The sequence below is a fragment of the Ceratosolen solmsi genome, unplaced genomic scaffold (assembly GCF_000503995.2).
Source record: "Ceratosolen solmsi marchali unplaced genomic scaffold, CerSol_1.0 scaffold53, whole genome shotgun sequence".
Taxonomy (NCBI): domain Eukaryota; kingdom Metazoa; phylum Arthropoda; class Insecta; order Hymenoptera; family Agaonidae; genus Ceratosolen; species Ceratosolen solmsi.
The window spans coordinates 1,743,633-1,770,647 of record NW_011948441.1 but is presented as its reverse complement, the minus strand read 5'-3'; the positions used below and the strand labels follow the sequence as shown (position 1 = coordinate 1,770,647).

The 27,015-nt window shown below is 28.0% G+C and overlaps 1 protein-coding gene across 1 annotated transcript in view; it reads right to left on the bottom strand.

The window, feature by feature from the left end:
* The window catches only part of Ca-alpha1D (Ca[2+]-channel protein alpha[[1]] subunit D), a 64,959-nt gene that overhangs the window by 28,507 nt on the left and 9,437 nt on the right, over positions 1 to 27,015 (bottom strand). The window contains 17 exon segments of the mRNA XM_011503984.1: positions 1 to 11; positions 74 to 194; positions 779 to 871; positions 959 to 1,076; positions 1,537 to 1,688; positions 1,764 to 1,837; positions 1,932 to 2,077; positions 2,338 to 2,437; positions 3,121 to 3,284; positions 3,703 to 3,806; positions 3,891 to 4,090; positions 5,594 to 5,746; positions 6,531 to 6,637; positions 7,177 to 7,316; positions 8,290 to 8,395; positions 10,093 to 10,358; positions 11,009 to 11,330. The exon segment at positions 1 to 11 is cut by the window's left edge and continues 105 nt beyond it. Of these exon segments, the coding sequence (XP_011502286.1) occupies positions 1 to 11; positions 74 to 194; positions 779 to 871; positions 959 to 1,076; positions 1,537 to 1,688; positions 1,764 to 1,837; positions 1,932 to 2,077; positions 2,338 to 2,437; positions 3,121 to 3,284; positions 3,703 to 3,806; positions 3,891 to 4,090; positions 5,594 to 5,746; positions 6,531 to 6,637; positions 7,177 to 7,316; positions 8,290 to 8,395; positions 10,093 to 10,358; positions 11,009 to 11,101 (2,148 nt within the window). The 5' untranslated portion in view covers positions 11,102 to 11,330.

Genomic DNA, 27,015 nt, shown 5'->3' with positions numbered 1-27,015 from the left:
CTGTACATCGTCTGTTAAGGAAAAATAAGAGATCGTCCTCGATATTAGCGCGATTTAATATAATAAAGGATACAGTTTCCGCAAATGAAGAGGATAATGTAGTATATACAAGCCAGAACACCGGTACTGGCTACGCCTCCGTAAGCTCGAATACCTGTGTACATCACCACATTCCAGTCCTCGCCGGTTAGTATCTGTGGCACACCGACAAATATACAAACAATGTTCGATTTAAGTGACTTCGATGAACCAAAGATCATTGGGTACGTTTATCTTTAACATTCCCCATTCACCCTTATATCAATGGACATATTCACATACATTCGATTAAAGAGGCAGATTTATTTTCCAAGAGAGTTTTTATAGCTGATAATATTGAAAAGTCTCTGTAGAAAGAACTTTTACAACTGAATTTCGTAGTGAAAAATTGTCTTGATATCTTCATTAGCAAAACCTTTTCTTTCGTTTTTTCTTTTTCTTTTTTCATAAATAATACTTATTTATTCGACGTATCTCGTATGTTCTTACTTCACTTAAGATCACCCCAAATAACGCGTAAGAAAATTTCAAAATAATAATCTATATTCTGTGAATCAAAACACTTTTCAAGAATAAAACCCTTCGCTCGCGCATTATTTTTATCCCTAGTTTTATTAGGACTACTTTACATAATAACTTTTCCCTCTGAATTCAACGATGGATCAATATATCGCATGGCCATTAGCTTTTCCACTCTGTCAATACTTTTACTTTCATACGACCGCAAAATAATACCAACCTGAAATACAGTAAGTAGACTCTGCCAGAAGCTGTCGAAGTTGTATCGCGGCTTATCCTCTTCTGCGCTAAAATTGAACCTCCCGCCAAAGACCTGTTGACAAAAATGTCCATGCATTAAGGCGAAACGTGAAAGTGATATATGTATAGGATTTGTTATTATATTATAGAGGTCACATACTTGCATGCCGAGTAGAGCGAAGATGACGATAAAGAGGAATAGGAGGAGCAGCAGCGAGGCGATCGACTGTATAGAGTTGAGTAGCGAGGCTACGAGATTCGACAAAGATCGCCAGTACCTATGGATTTTATATTTTGCTCCATTTTAATTCAAGTGGGTTTTCCATTTTCAATATCACTTTATTACATTATGTCTTTATTTAAATGTCGATATTACGTTTGCAATATGTTTTTGAAAGAACTTTATAATTGAAATGTCCAGATATCAACTAAAGACATACGTTACATTTTCAAATGTGCGGAACAATAGGGCTATGCGATTTCATTTTCAATTCTAAACTTATAATGCACATAGACATTGTACTTTTATATTACAATACAGATTACTTCCATTTTTAAGCGGTTATAATCAAACTACACAAATGAAGTGTAAGTAGAGGTATCTTTACAATATAAATAATTTTGTTTAATTTTACATGGTATTGTATAGATTATTGGTTTTTGTTCAACTTAAATATATATTGGAAGCTTCTTTTTATAGAAAGATTGAAGTATAGAAAATCACAATAAAAAACTTACTTTGTAACTTTAAAAACTCGAAGCAGTCGAACACATCGTAGTACAGATACACCCAACGGAGGCATAACGTTTGTATTCGTTAAAATCATTTCGCTAATTGAACCGATAACGACGAAACAGTCAAAGCGATTGAACAGTGAAACAAAGTATCCCTAAATAATAGAATGTAATAATAATAATAATGATATGAAATGTATACAGATATAAATTTTAATTGCACTGTTTACCTGAAAGCCCAAACTGTACATTTTTAACATCATTTCCATAGAGAAAAGTACGATGAAAAACATATTTGTAATTTCTATGATAAAAAGGAAATTAGAATTTTCATAATCATTTTATAATTGATATATAATGTATTTGTCAATATTTTTGGTGGATGTAGTAAAACTGACCTTGAAATTGATCCAGCCACTCAGGTTGTTGATAGTGTTCGGTAGCTAAAACTCCTGTATTTAAAAATACTAAAACTATGATGAGCCAATAAAAAACCTGAGATTTTACAGCTTTCCTGCAAGCTCGTCTCATTCGTCGATTTGCTCTGTAATTCAAGTAAAAAATACATCATTGTCAATGTATCATGAAATTTTAAACCATACTAAAAGTTTTTTCAATAAATCAGCTCAAATTTTGTTTTAAGTATTATTGGCAAGTCCAAAATGCTAAGTAAATACGTTGTTAAAAATTGTAACAGTATTCAAATATTAGCTATACATATATTTATATTGAAATAAACTTCTTTTAGTATATATCATTAAAAGTTAAATAGAGATACTTTATTTGAAATATCAATAGACTCACCGATCGAAATCACGTTTCTTTCGTTTCCAGATCGATTACTGCTGAATACCTTCATCGACTTCTAACCTATCAGTACTTTCCATTTCATTTTGTTGTTTTGCTGTAAATTTAATTTTTTGTTTTTGTTTTTATTTGTTTTTGTTTTATTATTATTATATACTATTCCAGGTGTGTGTGTGTGTGTGTGTGTGTGTGTGTGTGTGTGTGCGCGCGCGCGCGCGAGTGCATATTTGTAAGTAGTGAATGTGAATTCGTTACAAAACTTTTAATGATTTGCTGCTGAATTATTACATTAGACAAGTTTTTATGGTATTCGGTGAAATACTGATAAAACAATTATATTACTTAAAATAAGATCTCAGGATATAAAATTTATTCAATAAAATAAAGCTGAAAAATGAAGATAACATGATGTAAATGATGAAATGATAAAAAAAAATTATTGTTCTTATCTGAAATGAGCTGATTTTACCAAACAAGTGTTTATTTAGCTAATTTTATAGCTAATTTATATGTTTATAAGTATTAAAAATGTTTATTAGCTTGTAATTACCGTAATATAGTTAGCAATGTAGGTTGGAAAAATATATAAACAAAGTAATCTCATTACACATCTTTGGGGAAAACCAGTCTTTATTTACGCCTGCCTTTAGTGCATAATTTAGACATTTTCGTGCCAGAAATGAAACTTACGCGGCACAGTTGTATATAAGTACACCACAGGGAAATCAATTAATTCGTTCATTAGCTGTAAGACAAAATGATAAATATATACAAGTTTACACTTGCCATCTTGGATCTGCGGCTCGTCAGCCTCTGGCTCAATGTCTTCGGCTTGAGTGATCCAGTCGAGATAACCCCTGAGATCATCCTCGATCTGCTGTTTCTCGCGCAATTTGTGAAAATCACCGCGCGCCTTTGCCTTTTCTCTTTCCTTTGAGAATTCTCTATACAAATCAGAATATCGAAGCCTTTATTTTCAATTTTCATTACCTCCTTTACTTTCTTGATGTTCATAATTGCGATTAATGTATTGATGTGTAAGGTTGGGTGTGTAGAATTTTTTGACTTTGCTAATTGGTAACTTTAATTAACTCTTGTCTCTTAGAGATAGCAGAGATATTTCAATGTAAATAGCTGGGTAAAAGGGTTTTTCCCTTTGAATAAACTTATAGAAACTACAAAATCATTTCTTCATAAAAACTAAGTTGTTTTACATGATAGTGTCAACCATTCGTAATTACAGGCAAAGCACTGATCTTTAAGTCTTATATAATTTCCTAAATTTTCATCAAAGATTTCAATGGCTAATTTCATAATCAATCGAAAGGGCAAAGATCAACGAGCTTATGTTTTTGGACTTACCCAGACAACACTCCGAGAATAAGGTTCATGACGAAAAAGGCGCCAAGTATGACTAACGACACAAAGTACACCCACTGCCAGGTACTGCCCATAGCATCCTCGATCTAGATCATATATCAATATCAATAATATACAAAATCGATAACATTGTTGAGCGCACGTTAATTATTTTGGAAAATTAGACTCACGGAGTAGAGAACATCGGTCCAGCCCTCGAGGGTCACACACTGAAAGACGGTGAGCATGGCGAGGCCGAAGTTGTCGAAGTTCGTTATACCGAAATTCGGTCCATCCCAGTAGCGCTTCGTGTCACAGATCCATTCGTCGCCCAGCGAATTGCACTGGAAGCCACTGTTGCCACATGGGTGCGGATCGTCCCACATCTCCCCTATTATTGGACGGATATTACGTCACAAGCTTATTCGAAGATTGCATATCGGATGCACGATCGGAGCTCGCGAGTACGACGATGAAAGCATTGCTTTCTGTATCGTACTAAATCAAGAGATACTTTTGAAGTTTTTGCGTGAGAGACGCCAGCTGCATTAGATGAAGTTAGCTGAAGGCTAGCTGGGTATGAATAGTATTGAAGTTTTTTTTTTTAATTTATCTATAGCTTTGATTTTCATTCGTCGTTCATATTGCAAGCTTTTATGTTGAGGAAAAGACATTTGGGTATTGGGAATTATTCCGAAAATACAATATTTTTAAAGATTAACTAAATCGTTCGCAAAAACTTGAATTCTACAATCTTCTTTAATTTAATATCCTTTTCTCATTAGAATATCTCGGTTTTTTTTATATACCTTGAAAGTCATTAGCTTTGGAACAGTAGCTTGCAATATTTAGTAATTATTTTTAAGATTTTTAAAATTTTAAAGATTTTTAATTCCATGAACTTATTAGTTATGTACTTACTAGTTGTTAGAGCTTTTAGAGGAAGAGAGATTATTATTTAAAAACACATGTTCTCATTATACTTGGTTATAATTTTTTTATAACTTAACTAGTATCTTTATGCGATGGTTTCATCTCTTTAACCAGATTAACCAATTATTTTGCGACAAAAATAGTGACAAATTTCTTCATTTTATAGTCGTAATGTCGTAATAAAATTGCATAATATAATAATAATAATAATAATAAGGTACAAAGAATGTAATTATTACAGTTAAGATATTATATTTTCATAGTATTTGAAACAAAATTTAATTGCGCAAGATAAATCATTGAGCTACTTGACAATTTCACTTTATCATCGTTAATAATATTACGTATTTGCTGTAATGATACAAAACATAAAGACGACATAAGTAAAAATATATTATTTATCGTAGATATCACCCTTAAAACATAATGTGCATAAAAGATAGATCAAAGTATGGTTTTCGTACAATTAATCATCGAAAACATAATTAAATAGCTATATTGATTTTATTAATTAAACATGCCAATTGAATATTTTAACTACAATATGAAATAAAATATTTCATAAAATTATTTAATAAGAATTGAAACCAATAAAATCATCTCATTTATACAAATTGTATTCAACTTATTTAACATTGGCTCATATCAGTTTCTACTTATTGCTGTTCCATCAAATTTATTGAAAATTTAATTATTTACGCGCGACTAAGTGTAAAAAATCTTACTATACTTTTATTATTTCTATCATCTCTATCAAATTGTCAAGTATTGTTAATAAAAGAACTTAGAGGAATTAGTATCATTCGCCCATAATTGCTCAGTTATTAAATTGTGCATTACGCCGAATGTCGCAGAAAAATAAATAACCCATATAGGCATTCATAACTCTTAACGAGCATAATCTAAATTTGCCTGTCAAGAAATTTCTACGGCCTCTTAAAGAGAAAATTAAGTAGCTCACCAGTGACGTTGTTCCAGCAAGTGGAGTGTAGCTTGCCGGAGAACAGCTCGAGGCCGATGATGGCATAGATAATGATGACGAAGATAACGAGAAGGGCAATGTGCAACAATGGCACCATAGCCCTTAGAATCGAATTCAACACCACCTGAAGGCCTGAGACAGCAATAAATTATATTTTATCAAAGTTTACATGGTAATCCCTGCTCCAGATCTTTTTATGCCGTAAACACGAGTCGAAATTTTTCTAATTGGGAGTTGTCATGTACAGAAATATCATTTTGCTCTTAATAAGATTTTAATCTAGATAAGATAAGCCATAAAATTTAGATAATAAATTAGAGATCAAAAGTAGTTGTATAATATTGTTTGCCTATAAAGGTTAACAAAATGTAATAGAAATTACAAACGAGCACTGAATGAAATTAATTACGATTTACTTTTAATTTATGCAATTTCAATTCATTTCCAAACAAAATATTGAAGATTATCAAATGAAAAGCCATTCAAATATATTATCAAAAATGATTATATTTATAATAAGTTTCATTAATTTAATTTAATTTAATGATATTTTTAATACTCGCTTTATTGTAATGTGCATTTTACGCGTATAATTTATTCAATGAAGAAATTCGATCAAATGACACAATTTATAAATATTATGAATGTTGAACAGATTTTACACTACATAATTAAGTTCAAATCGCTAAGTTAAACTCTCGTTATGTAATGTATTGACGAAACACCGAGAACTTCTTTTCTTTCGTTTCAATTATTATCTTGCGTTGTACACAAAGATTAATAGTATAAATTTTTAACTCTTTGCAGTGTCACAAAGTGTCTTCTGTATTTGCATCAAAAATCGAGTCAAGTACAGAAAAATTTAGTTAAAACATTTTGATAAATTCTTGATAAACGGTATTTTTTCTCCACTCACTTGGTACACCCGAGACGAGTCTGAGGGGTCGGAGTACTCGGAAGGCTCTGAGCGCCTTCACGTCGAAGCCTTCCTTCATGAACAGCGTTAACACTGTGCTGATCATTCTGAAAGTGAAAAGTCGAGCATATGAGCTCTAAGGGTAGCCGAAATTTTTTAATGAAACCGGCCCTATACAGTGGGGGATTATTCATTCAAAGATAAAAGTCCGTTAAAAAGTATCAGATATAGGTTAACAATCACTTATGAATATTAAATGATTTTCAGATAGCTATTTTTTAATCTCCGATTTTGATATGCAAAGTCTCAAAGATTCATCTCTTAGAAAATAATTCTTTTAGTTTCATTTTTTCAGTATATTCTCAATACAAATTTTTATATATTATAATAGGATTGGCCTAATTATTAAAGAAAATGTATACTTTGCAAACTCTATTTATACAGAGAGAGAGAGAGAGAGAGAGAGAGATTAAAATACTCGTCATTTTAATGAAATTTGAATAGCTCAATTTATACTGATGTATTTTATGTCTTCATCAGACGCGGTTGGATCATTTTCCGGGTGAAATTTGCACACATAAAGTCAATTTATTGAAGTATGGCTACACAGCCTAAAGGACTCGATAACAAATAGTCATAAAATTACCCGATGACGACGATTGTGAAATCTAGAAGATTCCACCCATTGCGCAAATACGCGCCCGGATGCGCCACAAAACCGTATGCAATGATCTTCATGACGCACTCTGCTGTAAAGATGACGAGAAAGAAGTACTCAATTTTTTCCTGAAATTAAAACGTTTTCAATATAATATAAATGTCTCGATATTCTTTTCTTATGTCATTACTTAATTTTCAGTAACATTAAGTATTCGTTTAAAAATTCTATAAGGATGCAATGATCTTTCTGTACTTAATCGTACTATAACACATTTATGTATCAGTTAATTATATACTTAAAAAGATATTTCCATTTTCGAAACATCATATTTTCAAATACTGAGCGATCAAATATAAGTTTTATATAACAGTAATTATAATTTAGCTTAGTATTAAATATGACAAATCTGAAAATTTCTACCTATTATTATATTGACATTAATGATTACACTAAAACATAAATAATTATACTCATTTTGAAATATATTAATTTCTTAGTAGTTAAGAATCTCAAATTTATATACAATTAAAGTGGCATTTATCAATTCTAACAGAAATTGGAAATAGTATCCATGAGAATTATGTTATTAGCGTACATAATTAAAATGGTATTCTAAGTCATTTTGTAAATCCAGCCACAGAGGCTGGACTGGATTAAACTCTTGATAAATGAGTAAATTAAAAAAGAACATTGCCACATTAACATTCGAAATCGGAATTATTACTGTTTTTTCATGCACATACACACTCAAAATAGATATTATTATTAAATTTTTCGCTTCAACATTTTTTCGCCGTCATTTCCTACGCAGTGTAAATGCTTAGTACTCAATTTTTTATTTAAACAAAAGCTGTTAAAGAAAGCATTTAGAAATTCGAAATTCATAAATATAATATAAAATACAACAATCTAAAAGTTATTTTAATTATCAAGATGCTGTAGAGCATGTGAAACTTAATGAGAATGATTAATCGAAGGTAATAATATTCAAGCTGCAAGCTTCATATGTGTAAGATTAAAGCATAAATTTTAGGATAAGCATTATCAAATATCGTTAATAATTAAATATAATAAAAGAAATAAAAAGAATAAACTCACCAGGTATAGATTGGTCTGATTAGAATCTGCAAATGGATATGGAGTGTAAACAGCGAGTGCGACACAATTTGCAAAAATTGTGAATAAGATAAGCCATTCAAAAGGTCTATTACATTATTTATATTAAGAAAAATAAATATTTAAAATATGACTGCTCTAATTGTAATGTTTTCATTACATGTCGATGTAGCACTGCGTCAATTATTGATTAAAAATGTTTAAATATTTGAAACCAGAGTTTCTTTAGTGAAATTAATTAAATGATATATTGTACTATTAAATGTTCTCCTATATTCCAAAAACTAATTTTATTTTTAAAATCTTTTAACATTAATATATAAATGACAGTTTCATTTTTTTTTTTTAATTGAATGTATAAATATTGATAAACGATTGCATTTAATTGTATGATAACATAGGATAACGTAACTAAACTATTTATAGAACTTTTAATGCAATAATAATTCAGATAAAATTATTTCTCTATTATTGAAAAAGGGGAACGAAATTTTTAATTTAAAAAAAAATATTTATTTGTTTTTATATTATTCTGTGCCATAGAAAATAAATCATTGTGTTTCTATTAGTCTGCATTAATGTAAAAAATGGAAATTTTTATTATATAAAAAAAAACAAATATATTCATAATTATTCGGATTAACAATGCACTTAATCAACATTTTATAAGATTGAAAAAGATATTTTATTTAAAATTAATTTAAAATATCAATAATTCTTAATAAATACAAATTCCTTACCATGCTTACCATATAATATTTAATATTTTTCTATGAGTTATATTATTGACCCTAATCATATTTCATTTTATTTTTATAGTTCAAAAGTAAGTAATTTTTCTATTCCTCGCAATATAAAATCAAATGTTTATAAATATTACTTGAAACTCACATAAATTGAATTAAACATTGAGCTAAATATATTAAGAAAAAATTATCACCGTTAAAAAATCAATTTTCTATGAGCTAAAGTAAATATTATTACTCTTTATAAGAATAAGTATGGTCTCTGAATATATAATCATTGGTATAATAAATAATTTGTACTCAAGGAAAGGAGAAAACTTGGATCTGTAAAAAACAAAAATAAGTCAACTCCAAGTTAAGTATATTACAATTATAAGAAATTTTTAATATAGGAATATTTAAGTAAAGCAAATATTAAGTATCGAGAGTATAATTTTATCAATTAACAAAAATTATTTTTATTAACTTGAAAAATAAACTTGAAAATTATATGTATTTTATCGTATAAAATATCGAATAAAAGTTCATTTGTTATGTGTCAATTTTACTTTATATTCAATTAATTGTTGATCCTACTAAAATAGAGCGTTTAAAATGGATTAATCGTTTGAGTAAATTTCATGCATTCAAATTAAATTTAATAAGTATTACATAGTAAATCTCGTGTAACTGCTTAATTAACTGATTAAGTTTAACTAACCTAACTAAGTTCTAACTGTTTCACTTTATCAATTATTGCTGCAATTACAAAATAAAAAAGCATAAGATGTTCCCATTCGTTCGGTGGGCATAAAGAATTTCCCATAAATTATTGTCTCAGTCGATAAATCAGTCCGAGCAACGAGTTTATGTACAAGCAGAAATAAATAAAATTTCACGGACCGGTAGTGTCAATCGTGCATGATCCAACAGCACGATTACGTAGATAAACCTTGACTTATCAATGACATAATTGGGCTGATATATTAATGCAACCTGTAATTAGGCACCTTTGGCCGACGGCGAAACTATGACTCTCGACAAATGTAAAAAAGGATACTTCCACTCAACAATGTCGATGCAAAGCTTTCGTAGAGGGTTCTTCAGAGGCAGGCAGAAGAGGGCGCGGACGGGGCGATCGGGTTGGGGTTTGCCACCCCTGCGGGCCGGACGTTTGGATGTCGCTGCCGTCGCCTGGGAGGCCGAGGTTGCGCCACCCGGCTTCAATGCCGTCACTGTCTGGCCACCGCTTGTACTTGGGGCCGCACCCCCGATAACCCCCGGCACCGAACCCTCCCGGATGCCGTTTTGTTGACTTAACTGACCCTGGAACATCGACAAACGAATTCCACGGCTGTCTCACGGTTATGCTTCCCGAGAGACTTGGTAACTTCCACTGCGACAGCATTCCCTTAATGGACGTCCATTAATGGCTGTCGCCCTTGGCGCTCTTAAATTTTGCTTCTTCCAATATTGTCTTGCGCTTCAATCGTTTTATTCGTCTCTTCTCCACTCGCTCGAGCGTACACTCGAGACAGAGCAGAGACGACGGACACTTTTAGACTATTTTGAATGAGCCAAAATCGTCAGAATTTTGCAAAATTACGTCTAGGTGATAATGAAACGAGGCAGGCAATATTAAGACTGCACGATTAAATAATATATTACGCTGTTCAATTTGAATTGTTATTTTAAACTGAAATAACAAATATGATATTGTTATTGCTCTAGGTAAAAAAAATTTCAGCTTTATCGACATATTATACAAAGTCATCTCGATTGTAAATATTAAAAATTTCAAAAGTGCCTATTAATAATAAAAACAAAATTGGTATACTTTAATCTTATGTATAGTTATATGGAGTCGTGATGAGATAAAGTGCAATAACGATTTTAAGACATATATTATTATTACTTGATTGTAAAATTATAAATGCATAACGAGGATATTTAACTCAAAGGCCCAGGTATCTGACCTGCGGATGTAGCGTATCCATGGGCTCAGCTCGCACGTTCCGGGCCTCCCCCGTAGGCGGGCCCAGCGACGTGCCGCCATCCCCGGCGCTCATCGGTCGTCACCGCCGTCGTCGCCGGGCCCGAGGGCGGTCAAGCACTCGGGACCCCCGCGCTTCCTGCGACCGCGCCTACGCCTTGTGCCCGCTACCTTGGTCCAATGGACCCAGGTTAGCGCTCTCTCCCCAGCTTCACCACCACTGCAACTCCCACCACCCGGAATCCGCATGCTACGGGCCCCGAAGCCAGGACTGCCCCACCGAACCGCACCATTCAACGATCCGCCTGAAAAACAGCAAAATTTAACATCACCAAATTCCATTGGTCACCATTCTGCATTCAATTACACTTTATAGGTTCATTCGATCGAATCTAAGGACACAATGAAGAGTCAGATTTACTAGAAAGATACTCGTTTACTCTTATTCCACAATATATTATACTTCATGATTTCGAGTTAAAAAATGTCTTTGAGATACAAGTTAAATGTATTGATGTTTATTTCATCGATACAAAGTATCCAATCTTATTTCGTCAATTATTCCATTTTCAGTAGAAGTAATGGACAGAATAAAAAACCGTATATCTATTATTATGATTCATGTTTTTCTTTATGATCTTTTTAATTACTATTATATCATAAACATAATCTCGTTTATATTTAGATGGATGGTTAGTAAAATTTAATATAAAAAAATTATCGAGAAAATAAAGTCGATATTTGTAAAGCTTGATATGATATATTATATAAACTATTAACCTTTTCATAATGTTGGGCATAATAAACAAATAGAAGGAAGGCACATAAAATAAATCACTTTACTAGGTCGATAATCCAATTTGAGATATTTTCTTTTCCTAACGGATTCTGGATTCTACTAAGTTATCCAAATAAATACGTGCACTTGCTTATTCAAATTGTCATATTATTATATTAGTGCGAAATTTAGTATTCGCGCAGCATCATATACAATACATTAATAACAAAAGGTCTTTACTACGCTTGAAATGTATGATAAATTATATTGATAATTAAAATTGAATTATTCTTATGGGTGTGATCGATACAATATGTAATTATAAATTGACCATCTTTCAATTAAATCGCTGTTCCAATCGTGGTCAAAATCAATATTTGTCTTCGTATTAAACAAGCTTTTGTAATTAGTTGAATATACAATTGCAATGTTTTATATAATTATAATTCAAAGCCATATACGTAAGTATAAAAAACAACTCAATCCCACTTATTACATATATAACTACTATTTGCACTAAGCTGTTCTATTAAAACCCCCTAAATACTTTGATTTTACTAATCAATTAATTAAATAATTTATTATTTAAGCTTTTGTTCTCTTGATTTATTGACATTCATACAAAATAAGACTATCTTGTTATAAAAGAAGATAATGCATTTGCTACGTTTATGTTAAGCATGTGTTTAACGGATAGTTTATAATCACTTCACTAATATATTTCCTACTATTTGAAATTCTAAATTTAAATAAGATTAATTCTCTGCAAAGTTGCCTGCAAACGAAACTATAACTACTCTAAACTTCTTGACAAGCTGATAATTTCATGGTATTAGTACGCCAACAAGAGTAAATCTACAACGATCATCATCATATACTTTATTTTACTATTGTACTTTATTAATGCATTTTATATTAAATATAACATAATAAATATTATAAGAAGTAAAAATGAAAGAAATTTATTAAGGAAGATTGTAACAATATGTAAAACTTATACATTTAAGAAAATTATATAACAATAATATTTAAATGTAAAATTAGTTTTTACAATCATTAAATAAAAATCCATTTTGAAATAAATAATAAAAGTCAAAATAAAATTTCATATATAATTATATATATATATATATTTTTTTTTTCTTCTTTTTAATCTGGTAGAGGAGTAGTAAGATTGATTTGAACAAGCATAAATATTTATTTTTGAGATATCAACTGAATGTTCGTGAATTACAGATCCAATCTTTGATTTGATCTTTTTTCAACTATATTCCAAAACTAAGTTGTGTTTCAAATTTCGTTATCTGAAGTTTTTCAATCGAATCTAATTCAATACTTTTTAAAAATTAATCTAAAAATTGAGTGAACCGAAGTACCTTGTAAAACATGTAAAATTACTTATTAATATTATTTATAAGCTTTTTAAGTGTTCTCTAATAATATACATATTCAGAAATATTTATGAAAGTATGTAATATTAAAATATGCGATATGTAATATTAAATTAAAACAGTCTTTAAATACTTTAAATATTAATTTTAATTGTATCTCATTAATAACTGACTGTACTTATTTATACCTCGAGTATTGAAATTCCAAATAAAAGATAAAAATGTATAAACAATTATATAAGTAAATATAAATAACCTACACCTATAGTATATAGATCATTCTAAATTGAATATCTTATTATTTAAATACCATAATTGAAAAATTAATGTCATAGTTGGTAGCGATAAATACTTGAAAATTAATTAATATAATAATTTTAACTAAGTGTATAATACATATATCATTCTACCTTTATATTCATAAAAAGTTAATTTTTTCGTATAAAAGTAGAACAAAAATAAATATAAATATTTAAAAATAATGAGTCATTAGTGCCTATTCTCCTATTCCTCTCTCCTATTTCTCCTCGATAAATAATCTGATATTTTGACTTAGCAGGCATATGTGCAGTGAAAAAAACAAATTAAAAATCATCTTTAACCATACACGAGAGAAATGAAAGAAAAAACTATAACTCGATGTATTAAAAAAGATTTACTTTCTTTCAACATTTAAGACCACAGTAAGCGCGCCTATAAAATTCTATAACACTTTTATAGCAGCCACATTATTTAGTTCTTTTCGCATATGAATTTACAAGTCTGTACGAAAATTCCACTTTGATAAAGTGAATGTAGCCATCTAATTTCATAGCATGAATCCAAATTTAATTAAAATGGTAGTGCAATTTAAATACGCACAGATAGCAGGACAAGTTCGAAGTTTCGAAAAATATTACGACGATAATTTTTTTCTTACCTAACGTAAGACATGCTGCCAAACTAAATATTATCTTATGGTCAAAGCAGAAGTTTCGTACAGACTTGTAAATTCATATGCGAAAAGAACTAAATTTTCACTTCTAATGTACCAAAAAATATAATTAAACGTTAAAAGAAGTCGATAGAGTATATTATAAGTATCGAGAATCGCGATAAATACAATAAGCAAACCACTAAGAGATGTAGACACGTGGCGTCTATCCTATATTGTCTTAATCTCCAATTGAATCCTGTGTGCCATTTTTCAGTGGAAAAGATTTAATGGCATAAAGAGATTGTTTCTTTGATGTATACACGAGCCTCTAGATTATGAACAAGAACAGCTGCCTACGAGTTGTTTCGCCTACTTTATCATCGACCGCACCCGGCCTTGTGTACGCATGCGTACATCTAAATCGTAAATGCCGGGCAATATCGAGCCATTATTAAACGTCACGATTCACTAGCTCTTACCACAAGGATCACTCTTCAACTTTCGATCCCCTTCACGTAGCTCCTATATGTGATTGATGTTATAAAAACTCGGCATACGTTATCGTTTATACCACCCACACATAACTTATTGTGACCCTTCAATTTTGCATACTTACCGTGCATACTAAATTGTCCTTAATGGTACTTAAAGATAATTCACATTTAATAAATCATTATTATTTTATTTCTTTTCTACTTTCTCCAAGACAAAATTTGAACAAGTATAGAATTAGGAAATTTATTTATTCCAGGGCCATCGAATGAAAGTAAACTCTCAATGTGTGGGTGTGTATGTGTGTTTGTGTGTAAACATCTGCATTCGGACTACACTAGATCATGTAATAAATTTTAATTAATAATTCATCTTCGAGAAGAGGGTGTGAAGAGCGAGGGAGTCTTCATCAACCTACTAGAAAATACGCCAGGGAGCAGTGGCCTCAAGTGTACGCATGCGCCACGCCTTCGAATCTCCCGCGTCGGTTCACGCAATACTTCACTACTCGAATGCTATTACAAACATATTTGTTTTCTCTTTCTACTATACTAAACTTCTCTTGCCTCAGGATCGTATCAATGTTCGATGAGAATCGATTTTTCTGTTTTCGTTAGGCGCAACACGAATATAAAATTTGTTTTAAATCGTTCCTTATACATGAGAATAATTCAATTGAATTTTAACGAGAACTTCTGATAATTATAAATTGCCAAAGTTTCAAAGCAAAAAAATAATAAACATAAGTAATTGAATTTTGTCTTAAATTTAGGAAAAGATTTATGCGCAACTTTATACGTAGAGTATTTGGTTTACTATTACTGTTAAACCTATGCATTTTTATTATTTATGGTCCTTTGCAACACTAATTTGATATTAAAAAGAATATTATATATCAGATTATTAATTATTTATTTTTATTTATATAATAATTTTGTTGCAATTAGTAAGCAATTTATTTTTAATAACTAGGTCTTCAATTATACAAGTATTCAATTATGTTTTCATAATTATATGTATAAATATATATATATATATTACGTATGTACCTTTTTAATTAATTGTAATAAGGTAATAAAAAAATCATGCGTGTATTAAGAAAAATTTAATCGATTATCACTTTATACTCAAAGTTACAGAATTTTACTTTAAAATGGAAATATAAGAAATTTTATAGCTATTTACAAATCAATTTTAATTAATCATTATTTAACGAATACCAATGGAAATAGATATTTTATTTTTTTAAAAAAAACTCTACTTTAATATTAATATAAGCACATAAAAAAGAGAACAACTTTTATTTATTTACTTTTCATAAATATTTAGTAAATCTTGCCCAAATTAAGTACACTTAATAAATAATCTCAATAGAAATTATTTAGCATTTGCTTTATAAAGGTAAGATAATTTTATGTTAATTATTGTTAAAAAATTACTTTCACGGGTATGTTTCTCATAAATATTTTAGAAATGATTTTAAAGTTTGTAACTACCATATTAGTCAGAAAAAAAACTATTAGAGGAAAGAATATTTTTCATATCAGTCGATCAACATCTTAAGTAACATATCAAAAGTATCCGATATTACTATTGATCCATTATTGTTTATTTATAGTACAGAAAATCAGAAAATTGAAAAAAAAAATTTTATATTTAATAAAACAATTTTATTATTCGTTAATTATCAAGTCAATGAATTCTCAATAGAATTTTATACTAAAACTTTACTTATATTAATAACTACATAATTGTTTTAGTCCTAAATCTGCTGAATTACTTTTTTTATAAATATTATCCACATTTTTATTTATATATTAGAATATGTAAATACATTTAATATATAACAATAAATCAATATTATTTACGACAAGATAGTAGATAGATCAATTTATGAAAAGTGAGATACGTAAAATAAAGAAAACTCGACCGATGGTAGAGATATAAACGACAAAGATTAAAAAAAAAACGAAAACAAGATATCTCGAAAAGTTTACAGCAAAAGCAAGTTTTTTTACGTCTGTTGTATGAATCAAAGTTGCTTCTTAAAATAAAAAAGAAGAAAGGCCTGCCGCTATACTTGATTTATTCGTAAAAGATATAACTTTTTAATAGATGTATGCTTCTAACAGATATTATCTTGGAATATCCACATGGATGGACGAAAAACTAAAAAAAAAGTTTTTATGATTTATTCATCTGAAAGGATCAAAATATTTCAATGAAGTTACTAGATAAAAGACAAATTTAATTTATTATTTCCAAGTATCAAATTAAAATGCATCAAAAAAGTAGTAAAACTTATATTTTATATTTATATATTTCATAAGTATTAAGTTAAAAAAGAATAATTATACGATTTGTGAAAGAATATAAATAAAATTTGTAAACTAAAATTTATAGGTATGTAGAATTACTTTAACAAATTAAATTTTATATATTAGTTATATTTTTAAACTATACCTTACATTTTAATACATTAAATTCTTAAATTACAAAAGTTATTTTGATAACATTTTGCATCTCAAAGAAAAAATATAATTGGAAACATTTTTTTAAATTAACATTTTCGAAAACATTAACATTCATACGCCGATAGGCAACATTTATCGACGTAATAATCTGTATTTCAAAGAATTTTTAATATTTTATAATATCTTTCAATTTTCTGACTAAAATAGGTGCAGATATACCTTTGAATCGCATGGAACATAACAAAATTAATTTTTTTCGTGCAAAACAAATAATCTTTTGCGAAAATAATGTATAACCTTCATTTATTCTTTTATACATCATGTCATCATATTATATATCATAATTTATTTTATTCATACATGATTAATTCTTAAATGTTGTGATTCTAAACTGGAATATGATTTATGTTATTCGTACATAATTATTTGTTTAATATTGTGTATTCATAATTGTATATAACCTCCAGGTGAAAATTTGACTTTCATATATTTTTTGTTCATCAAAAGTCATATTCAACAAAATTTAGAATTTTTCCTACTTTCCTCGATGGATAGCATAAACTTAAAAAAGCACAAGTTTTTATTAAATTCATCAAAAAAACAAAAAAAAAAGAAATAAAGAATGAGAGAGATTGTTAGAAGCAACTAATAAGTCCCTCACCGAATGCTCTACTTTTGACCGGCATTTGTACGCCGTAAAATTGGCTTCTCGCAACGAGAGAAAAACAAGTAAATGTAGCATTACGAAAAGTAAAGCAAAAAATGAAGAGAGAGAGAGAGAGAGAGAGAGAGAGAGGAGAGAGAGAGACAATGAATTGGTAGAATTGATGAGTGCTATCAAGAGTGAAAATAATAGAAGTATTCTTTTTAGGAATTGAAAAACCGTGTCACGTAAAAACGATGAAAGATGGAGAAACGAATGAAATTATTTTACAGTCCTTTTTCTCTTTATATTTTTTGCCTTCTCACCACAAAAAAAGAATACTCCAGCATGTGAACAGCGGATGCGACGGTAGAGAGAAATATATGTGTATATATATATATATAGAGGGGGGGGGGAGAGCAATGGTACACGGGAATTTAGGCGCACTAAATATAGCGGACCTCCACTCCGAAGTCCCAGGTCGCATGGCTCGTGACTGTACAACGCAGCGGCTGAAGGCGACAAAAAAGAGAAGATAACGAATAAAAAAGTAAGAATAAGAAGATACGAATGATGGGTAGACTGATAGTATATACACCATAATTATGATTGAGAAAAGCCATTATTTCCTTCCTTAGGTTCTCACTTCTTTGTGTAGTCAATGTCGTCCGTAAAAACGAACTTTTCCACTTGGCCAAATATGATTCGACGAATCGTTCTCAGCTTTGCCGATAAAACAGGACATCGGAGAGATTTTCGTAAGGTGTCATGAGGGTACCAAGGCTCAATTTAGATATGCCCGCGTGGAGCAGACGACATCGTCCTCGGCTCGTTATTCACTTAAGCACCGTCCGACCTCCCCCTCATATTTATTAAATGTGACTGAAGAGAAATTTTTGTAAATTCAGCATCCTGGTAACTCGCATTATTGGCTATTCTATCGATTTCCATCTTTATTACATACCGCTGGAAAGTAAGAGTGAGTTTTCCTTTCACCTGCATTCACTACCGACGAAATTCAAAACAATTTTTTTGCGATTTTAACGACTCCCACCTCTCGTCGTTAACTCTACTTTTTTTTATTTGATTCCTTAATAAATATTTTACTAAATTCCAAATAATGTCATTGTCATTAATATTAATTAATAACTTTTTTTTTGGTTATATCAATTATTTCCCATAAAATAATAAGACAAGCATATGAAAGTCTCGCATTTGCATATATATATTTCGCTATTCTAATTTTGTGATTAAATTATACCGTCCTCTAATAAAAAAAATAAAAATGAAAAAAAGGTTACTTTATACAGATTTTCTTTCCTAAAAACCACGCACCATGTTATATATTTGATTACACTAATGCGAAAAGTGGAAAGTGAAAGAAAGATGATTCGCCGATCAATTGACTTTCATTATCCTAATATTCTTATCTCCTCGTCATTTAACAATCTTTTTCGATCCAATTTTGAGTCGTATTTGCCAATTTGACTTCTATATGAAATATTGTTCGCCCGTTTTCTATAATCGATCTCTCTTAGCTTTATGGTAAATATTACGTATTAAATAAACTGTCAATAAACACTAATTGTCATTTCGAAATATTAAAGCAAAGTGATTAGTTTTGTTGTACAAATAAAAGTAATTGCTTTCCAATGTCTCCAATTAACATTACAGCTGTGTATTTATTAAATATATTTAATATAAAATTACTCTTTCCTTATTATTTCCCATTCAAATTCAACTTATTTTGCTGTTTAACGATGTACATATATGTTTAGGCTTGATATTTCTCATATTTTCATTAATATTTTTAATACATTAAACATAAATATTGAGAATACGAAAACACCTAACGCTTTATTTATATTATAGATGATTTTACAAATAACCCTTATGATAATCCTTTACAATTCATCATTGATTATAATTATGTTGACTGAATAGGATAAAATAATAATGAATTATTATTTTTCTCATTTATTCGATGAACATTTAATTTCATAATACATAATTTTTAAAAACTAATTCTTGTACATTAATTAATTTCTGGTTGATATGCAAAAAGTAAATTTCCAGTATGCAGTCCCATTAATCTATATTGAGGTATCTAAAATAGAATTCCATATTATCTTACGGTTAAAAGTATTTTTGACTGTATTTTACAGCTCATCTATCATTTCATTTAGAATAAAAAATTGAACAATCCATTAGTTCTTTTAAATTTCTTTGAAAATGCATTGAAATGTATTGAATAATAATCTAACCTATTTAAGAACTCACAGGTGAAAATGCTAATCAAGGTAATGTAAATAAATAAATTGTAAACATACGTCCAAATACATCCAGATTTGATAAGTATTGCCTTTTTCTGTCCAATAGACATTTAGAAATTGTTTTATATATATATATATATATATATATATGAAAAGTAATACAGTCTTCAATAAATGGAGGCCATTAAGTTGTAAGAAGAGTCGGAAGTAAAAATGAAATGCTTAAGTTAGGATTTAATTCAAGCACTTGACTTATTGATACAATTATCGACAAGCAAAGATGGTAATAAGATTTTTAACGACTTTCTTTACGCAACTTTATTCTTTGAGAGTCGTGTGGAAATTTGTCTCTCGTTTTCTTTATCAATGCTGATACCTTTAAGATCTTAAAGTCGAATGTTTTTCTTTAGAGGACCAATAGAGGCCTTTAACCGAAGGATGAATGACTAACTTTTAACTACTGGTAAATTATAGATTAATTTTTTAATTTTTTTCTTTGTTTTTACACCAATAATTATTTTTTGTTTATACATTACAAGCAACAATTGACATAAGATCTTTGTGTTAACTTTCACACGTTAGCGTTCTGATGATAATATACAATGAAGTTTATTTTTGTAAGTTTCCTTCCCATGAACAATTAACAACAAGCCAAAGCCTACCCTTTCAATTACGTAATATTTGAAATTCATTAATAATTGAATTTTCAATTAAAATAAGTCTGAATCATTATTGTTAGACTATCATTTTTCTTATTCTGATTTTTTTGTTTGTTTGTTTTATTTCATCGATGTTTTGTCGACTTTTAACGAGAAAAACATACCATAATGCCCTTGGGTATTGGGAAAATGATCTTTGAATATAATGGAACTTGTCAATATTATATCTACTAACTGTATTTATTAGTACTTCAAAACAAAAATACTCTTGATACGTCGTAAATGATTTATATTGTATTAGCAAAAGGAAGCCGAGCTCGCAATTGAAATTCAAAGAAGTCTCGTATATTTATAATGATTATATTGACAATGTAAGGTATTCTCAATATCAATAAATTTAACAAAAAAAAATGAAGAATTTAAAATAGATTCCAAATTTTAAATAGACTGAAAAAAGCTTGAAAAGTATCATTGTTAAATCCTATGATATTTCTTATTATATTATTATCGACATAAAATTATATACAAAATAATATTCCTAGGCTTTACGTATAATATAATAATTCGATTTAATTTGATTACCTAAAGCACTCATATTCACCTTAATACAATATTATTTACAAATATAATCAATAAACCAATGTAATATGAAAATTAATACATGCAGAATCTTCAAATAATTTTGTAATCTAAATTTTGATCTATGATTGTGTGGATTTATAAATTTGACATAAGATATTGCTTGTATTAAATAAAGCTTTTAATCAATACAATTAAAAATAATATCTTTTTATTTCCTTATGTTGAAATTAATAGATATTTATTTAAGAACACTTAAAAAAAATTTGTTTATATAAATTAAATCTCTTCTTAATTGGTGAAAAATATCCATTTTTCATTTAGTAAAGAATATCTTACTTTTTAAACTAGGCATTTACTTTTAATCAAATATTTTGTATTAATAGTACTTACAATATTTCGGATGTATTTCTATATCTAACGTTTTATATTCTATAAGTATCTATATATATATTTTTCCATTACTAAATTTAATTAATACCTCAATTATAAAAATATTATTCATAAGAAAATAATATATATGGTTTCGTAATATTATAATCTGTAGAGTGGAAATTATATTTGCGGATAATGCTTATGAAAAGAACTATTGCAATCAGTGCGCTCCTTTATGTAAATACAATATCCAACATCGTCAAGATTTTTATATTAATAAGTAAATAGAATGTGAATTTGTGTCAGCTGTACAGTATATAAAGAATTGTCCAAAATACCACGTAGGCAATCGATGATGAATTAATATAATGAAAAAAGTGAGAAAACATTGATTTGAATGTCGCATTCTTTAGCAATAAGCAAGTTCAAAATTCCATTGACATCTGCACAAAGAATTGCAAAGAACTGCAAAACTTTTTTCATAGAAATTTGCTCAAGGAGATAAATGCAATTAGTGTACAAAAGAGATATACAAATTCCTTAAGATTCTCGGAACTTGCACTGTAGGTAGTGGAAATCGATACACGCTGTTTCGAACATTTTTCGAAGAAATAGCAATTAATTTCTTAGACATTTTTGTCTATGTACTTTAATTACGATCGGCTTCGATCGCACTCACCACATAATTAATTGGAATACACAATAAGTAAGAGTTAAAACTGAATTATTTATATAATAAGAACATTAAATAAATTTTATCAATTTTTACTAAAATTGTTCGTTTAATAAAGGAAAATTTTTTCATTTTATTAAGGCTCTGTACCGAATAAAAAATCTTACACATTAATTATTTTATTATTTGATTTATAAATTATAGAATTAAATGGATGCATTTTATACATAAAAAAATATAAAAATTGAGTATTAAAATGTCATCAACAAAGAGTCCAACAATTAGGTAGAAACACAAAATATTGATTTTCGATTTACAAAATTATTTACATGTGACATTAGAATTATGAAATCCTACCTTTTCTTCTTACCTTTAATAAAATTCAAAATAGCTCTTAATTATAAAATAATGTCTGAAAACATCTAGTAAAATAAGATGATTATATCCTAGACGCCCTCATATATCATCCTATCAGTGTATTAAATATCCTTTGCGAGGTGTGTGTGTGTGTGTGTGTGTGTGTGTGTGTGTGTGCGCGCGCGCGCGCGTGCGTGTGTGTGTAAGGACAGAAAAAGTAGTTTTCTCTGCCGGAAAGAAAGTTGGTTGTCAACCCCGCCAGGCGATGACCCACTTTTCATACGCTACCAACCTTCGATCCGCCCATTTTATCGCCACCTTTTTTCTACCACCCTTATGTTTGATTAGAGCAAGGAATTATGTAGCACTGTATTTATTCAACACCTTATCAACCACAAATACCCACGCTTATTTTTTGAGATCCTTCACAACTCGAGTATTTAATGTGTTCTCCCATTTTACCTCTTTTCGAAACATTATTTCTTATTAATGCTAATCGAATATATTCACGAATAATAATAATAAAATGATTGATATTTATGAAATGTATCGATTCAAAAGAATATTCACTGGAATAGTTCTATTCGGCGACAATTCGTCTACTTTGCTTTTTATATTAATATTTAGTCTAAGTAAATTAAATATACTTACTACTTGATCTACGTTTATTTTACAAAATATACTATTAGTTTGAATAAATGAAGTTAATGACATTATCTTTTATTATACATAAGATAGTTAATGATTTATTTAATTAAAAAATTAATTATATTCGAACATTTTAGTATCGATTTATATTGAAAGTTTTTCAATAAATTTCATCAAAAGTATTAAAGCATTTGTAAAGCATTTAATAAAATTAAGTTGAATAAAGTGTAAAAACTTTCAAAAAACCAAGAGATGTACATAATTTAACTATTTTTCAAAATTACAATCAAATAGACAAAATGAATTTTTTTATTATACGAACCTTAGTAACAAATTTACTTATATTTTCCTACAATGTATATTGATTGAAAATTCGTATATACAAGTACAAAATAAAATAATTATTCATGAATATAAAATAACTTATTTTGTAACCTATATTTCCATGCAGGACTGATATGACAAGCAGATCCTGAGGTCAAATGCAAGCACATTTATCTATATTTCTCTGGAAATACATAAGCATAAAATTTATTGCATGTATAATGAAAAAAATTACTGGTTATAATGAAGTAAATGAACCGAACGTATAAGAAATAAGTATCGTTGTAAAAATTGATTGATTAATCATGAAATCAATTGACTAAAAATGGTAGTGATAAAAATTAGCGTCGGTCAGGCGTATATACTTCATTTTTTATTGCATTTGTCCGTGTCATTTTCAAGGACATTCATGACGTGAGATTCTTATTATTTCTATATATATTTAAAATGTAGAATCAAGATTTCATAAAAATTTTACACCTTTAACATTTTAACTATCAATTAAGTTGGTAGAAATGTAAATTTTAATAAAAAAAGGAAAAATAAGAAATCATTATTGTTCTAAAATTATGTAGAAATTAAATATCGAATATTTACAAAATTATTATAATTACCTTTGAAAATTAAAAGGCGAAGATTAATTTTTATAAACTTTAATATTTTTAATCTTAAATTTATATACATTTTAGAAGGTTCTCTGAAAAAACTTTCTACTTTGTACGATATCTCTTGATTAGTTATATTATTTAATCTAATTAAATCTTTTGAGTCTTTAATAATTTAATTTTTTTCTATAAATTTTCCATTAAGTAATGAAATCCTCTATATTAATTGTTCTTTCAAATTTTTATAATTGATTAAATTTGACTTTAATGTCAAGTGTTTATCGTAATTCTAATATTGTAACCGTTATTGATATGAAAACTATCACAATGAATAAAGGAATGAAACAAACTCATTTTATAAGATAAAAACATACGAAAATGTATTTCTCATTTTAAGATAATTTTCTTTACTAAAAATAAAATTAAGCAATGCAATTTAAATCAATCAAATATATATAATTTAATAATATATTATATTATACCAACCTACTATAAAAATATAGTATAAAGAAAATTATATAATACAAAAATATAAGTATATAAATATGTAATACAATCATTGTTAGATATTAATTTGATCGTATTTATATGTCTTCGATAAATTCTTGTAACCTAATACAAAATAATATTGGAATATTTAATCAATTTTTAAAAATTATTACTGAAATAATTGAATATATATAATATAGAATATAGATTTTAACATACTCATATTACAATACCAATTATTGTTGATGTACGCAATACAAATAACCAAATTTTATTTTAACACGCATGTCAATAGTTAAAGTGACGCATTACCCAAGTAGTTGATTAAAATTCCAGACACCATACAAAATTCTCTTAGAATAAATTTTCAGGGAAATAAAATGCTGATTATTATAGTTAAATAAATGCAAGAGCGAAGGGCGGAAGCAACGAAAATTATATTTATTGACAGAAGTGAAATAAACTTATTGCTAAATTTCTGTAAATAAAGGTGATTTAATTTATTTGACGTATTACTCATGTTAGGGAAAAGTAAAAAAATTTTATAAACCACTTATATTATATTTTTTATTTTGTTTTTTTAATACACAAACTTTTATTGAAAATGTTTATTTATATTTTATAATTTTATGATACGTAACAATTATTAATAATGCATAATCAAAATAATGGCCATTTTAATTATTGTAATTTTATTATTGAAAAATCTCTTATTGATTTAGCAAAAGGGATATTTGTTTGAAAGGGTCATTTGTATTTCATAATTTGATGAAATGTAACTGTAATATTAAGAATACATAATGGCAATAATAACACAATAAAGCTTGAAAATGTTTCACGAATGAATTTAAAATAACTAATGTGGATAAATATTGCTCGATACCAAAAGTGTTATACTATGGTTTCATCTCATATTTTTTACAATAAATATTCTTAATAGCAATAAAGTTTCCTCTTTTTAGATTATACTTATTTATGTTTCATGAGCTTTTTTCAAAATAATTTTACGAAATTCTATTTTATAAAAAGAAAGATAGCTCTATTTAAACTACGGAGATCAGTTCATTTGACAATAATACAAGGTTATATTTTACTGACGAAAAAAACTATAATATCTATATCATAATATAAGCGTTCGATTATTATTTCATATAATAAATTATTTAAATTTGTAATTTTTACAATTTTTCATTATTTACACATGAAGCTAAAATTGAATGAATCAAAATGTAAAGTACAATAAAATAAATAAAAACCAATTTATTATTAAGACATTGTTTTAAAATTTATATTAAATTATACAATTCATATGCTTTATTGTATATAAATGTATATAAATCGTTACGATATATTTATTTAATCAATCGTAATTATGTATTATTTATATAAAAAATTACCTTAGAAATAATTTTTTGCTAATATAAATATTTGATGAATTAATTTAAACTTTTTTTGGTGTGAGAACGTTAAGAAAATTATAAAAATTCAAATATCAAAAGGACAAATTTTATTTATACAAAGAGAGAGACTTTGATATTTGGTTAAGTAAGAAATATTTTAATATATAATTGTCGTAATAATTGTAATGAAGTTTAATGTTTGAAATTCCAATTATAATATGAAAAGTCGAAATTTAGCAAACCTATAAATTTATAATGATAAATCGCAAAATAAAATACATGAAAACAATGATTACACAAAAAATGTTTGTACAAAAATATTAAACAATATGTGTTAATAAAATTGAAACATTATAGTTTCGTGAATAACAAAAGTAAAAAAATAAATAGTATATAAAGTTGCCCATTGATTTTGGCTTCAAGAATGATGATTTAATTTCATTTATCCTTAGTAACTAACCTATTTTTCGATTCTACTGACACAGAGCTTATTTCTTTTACTAAATAAATTGTTAACATCAACAAATAATATTTCCAATGAAACGGTCAAAAGCAAAAAGTGTTTCGAAAATAAAGGCCATCGCGTTATTTTATTTGTTAATGCAACAGTGAATATTTCGAAAAAGTGAATAAATATTTCTAATAAAATTCAACTATTTAATTAACAAATTAATTAATACATAGATATTAATTAATAAAATTAATGAATATAGAGGAATTCATTATTTTTCTTTGATTTATCGTTCAAATATTCTTATATGCAATGGATGGCAGTCTCCAAGCGTTTAAAATTTCATTTCTTAAATAGTTTGACAAACACTGAGTACGACTGAAAAAAAAATACGGCTAAAATATTTTATCGCCCATAGTAGATCCATAACTCCTTAAACTCACACTTGGCCGTGACATCTGCT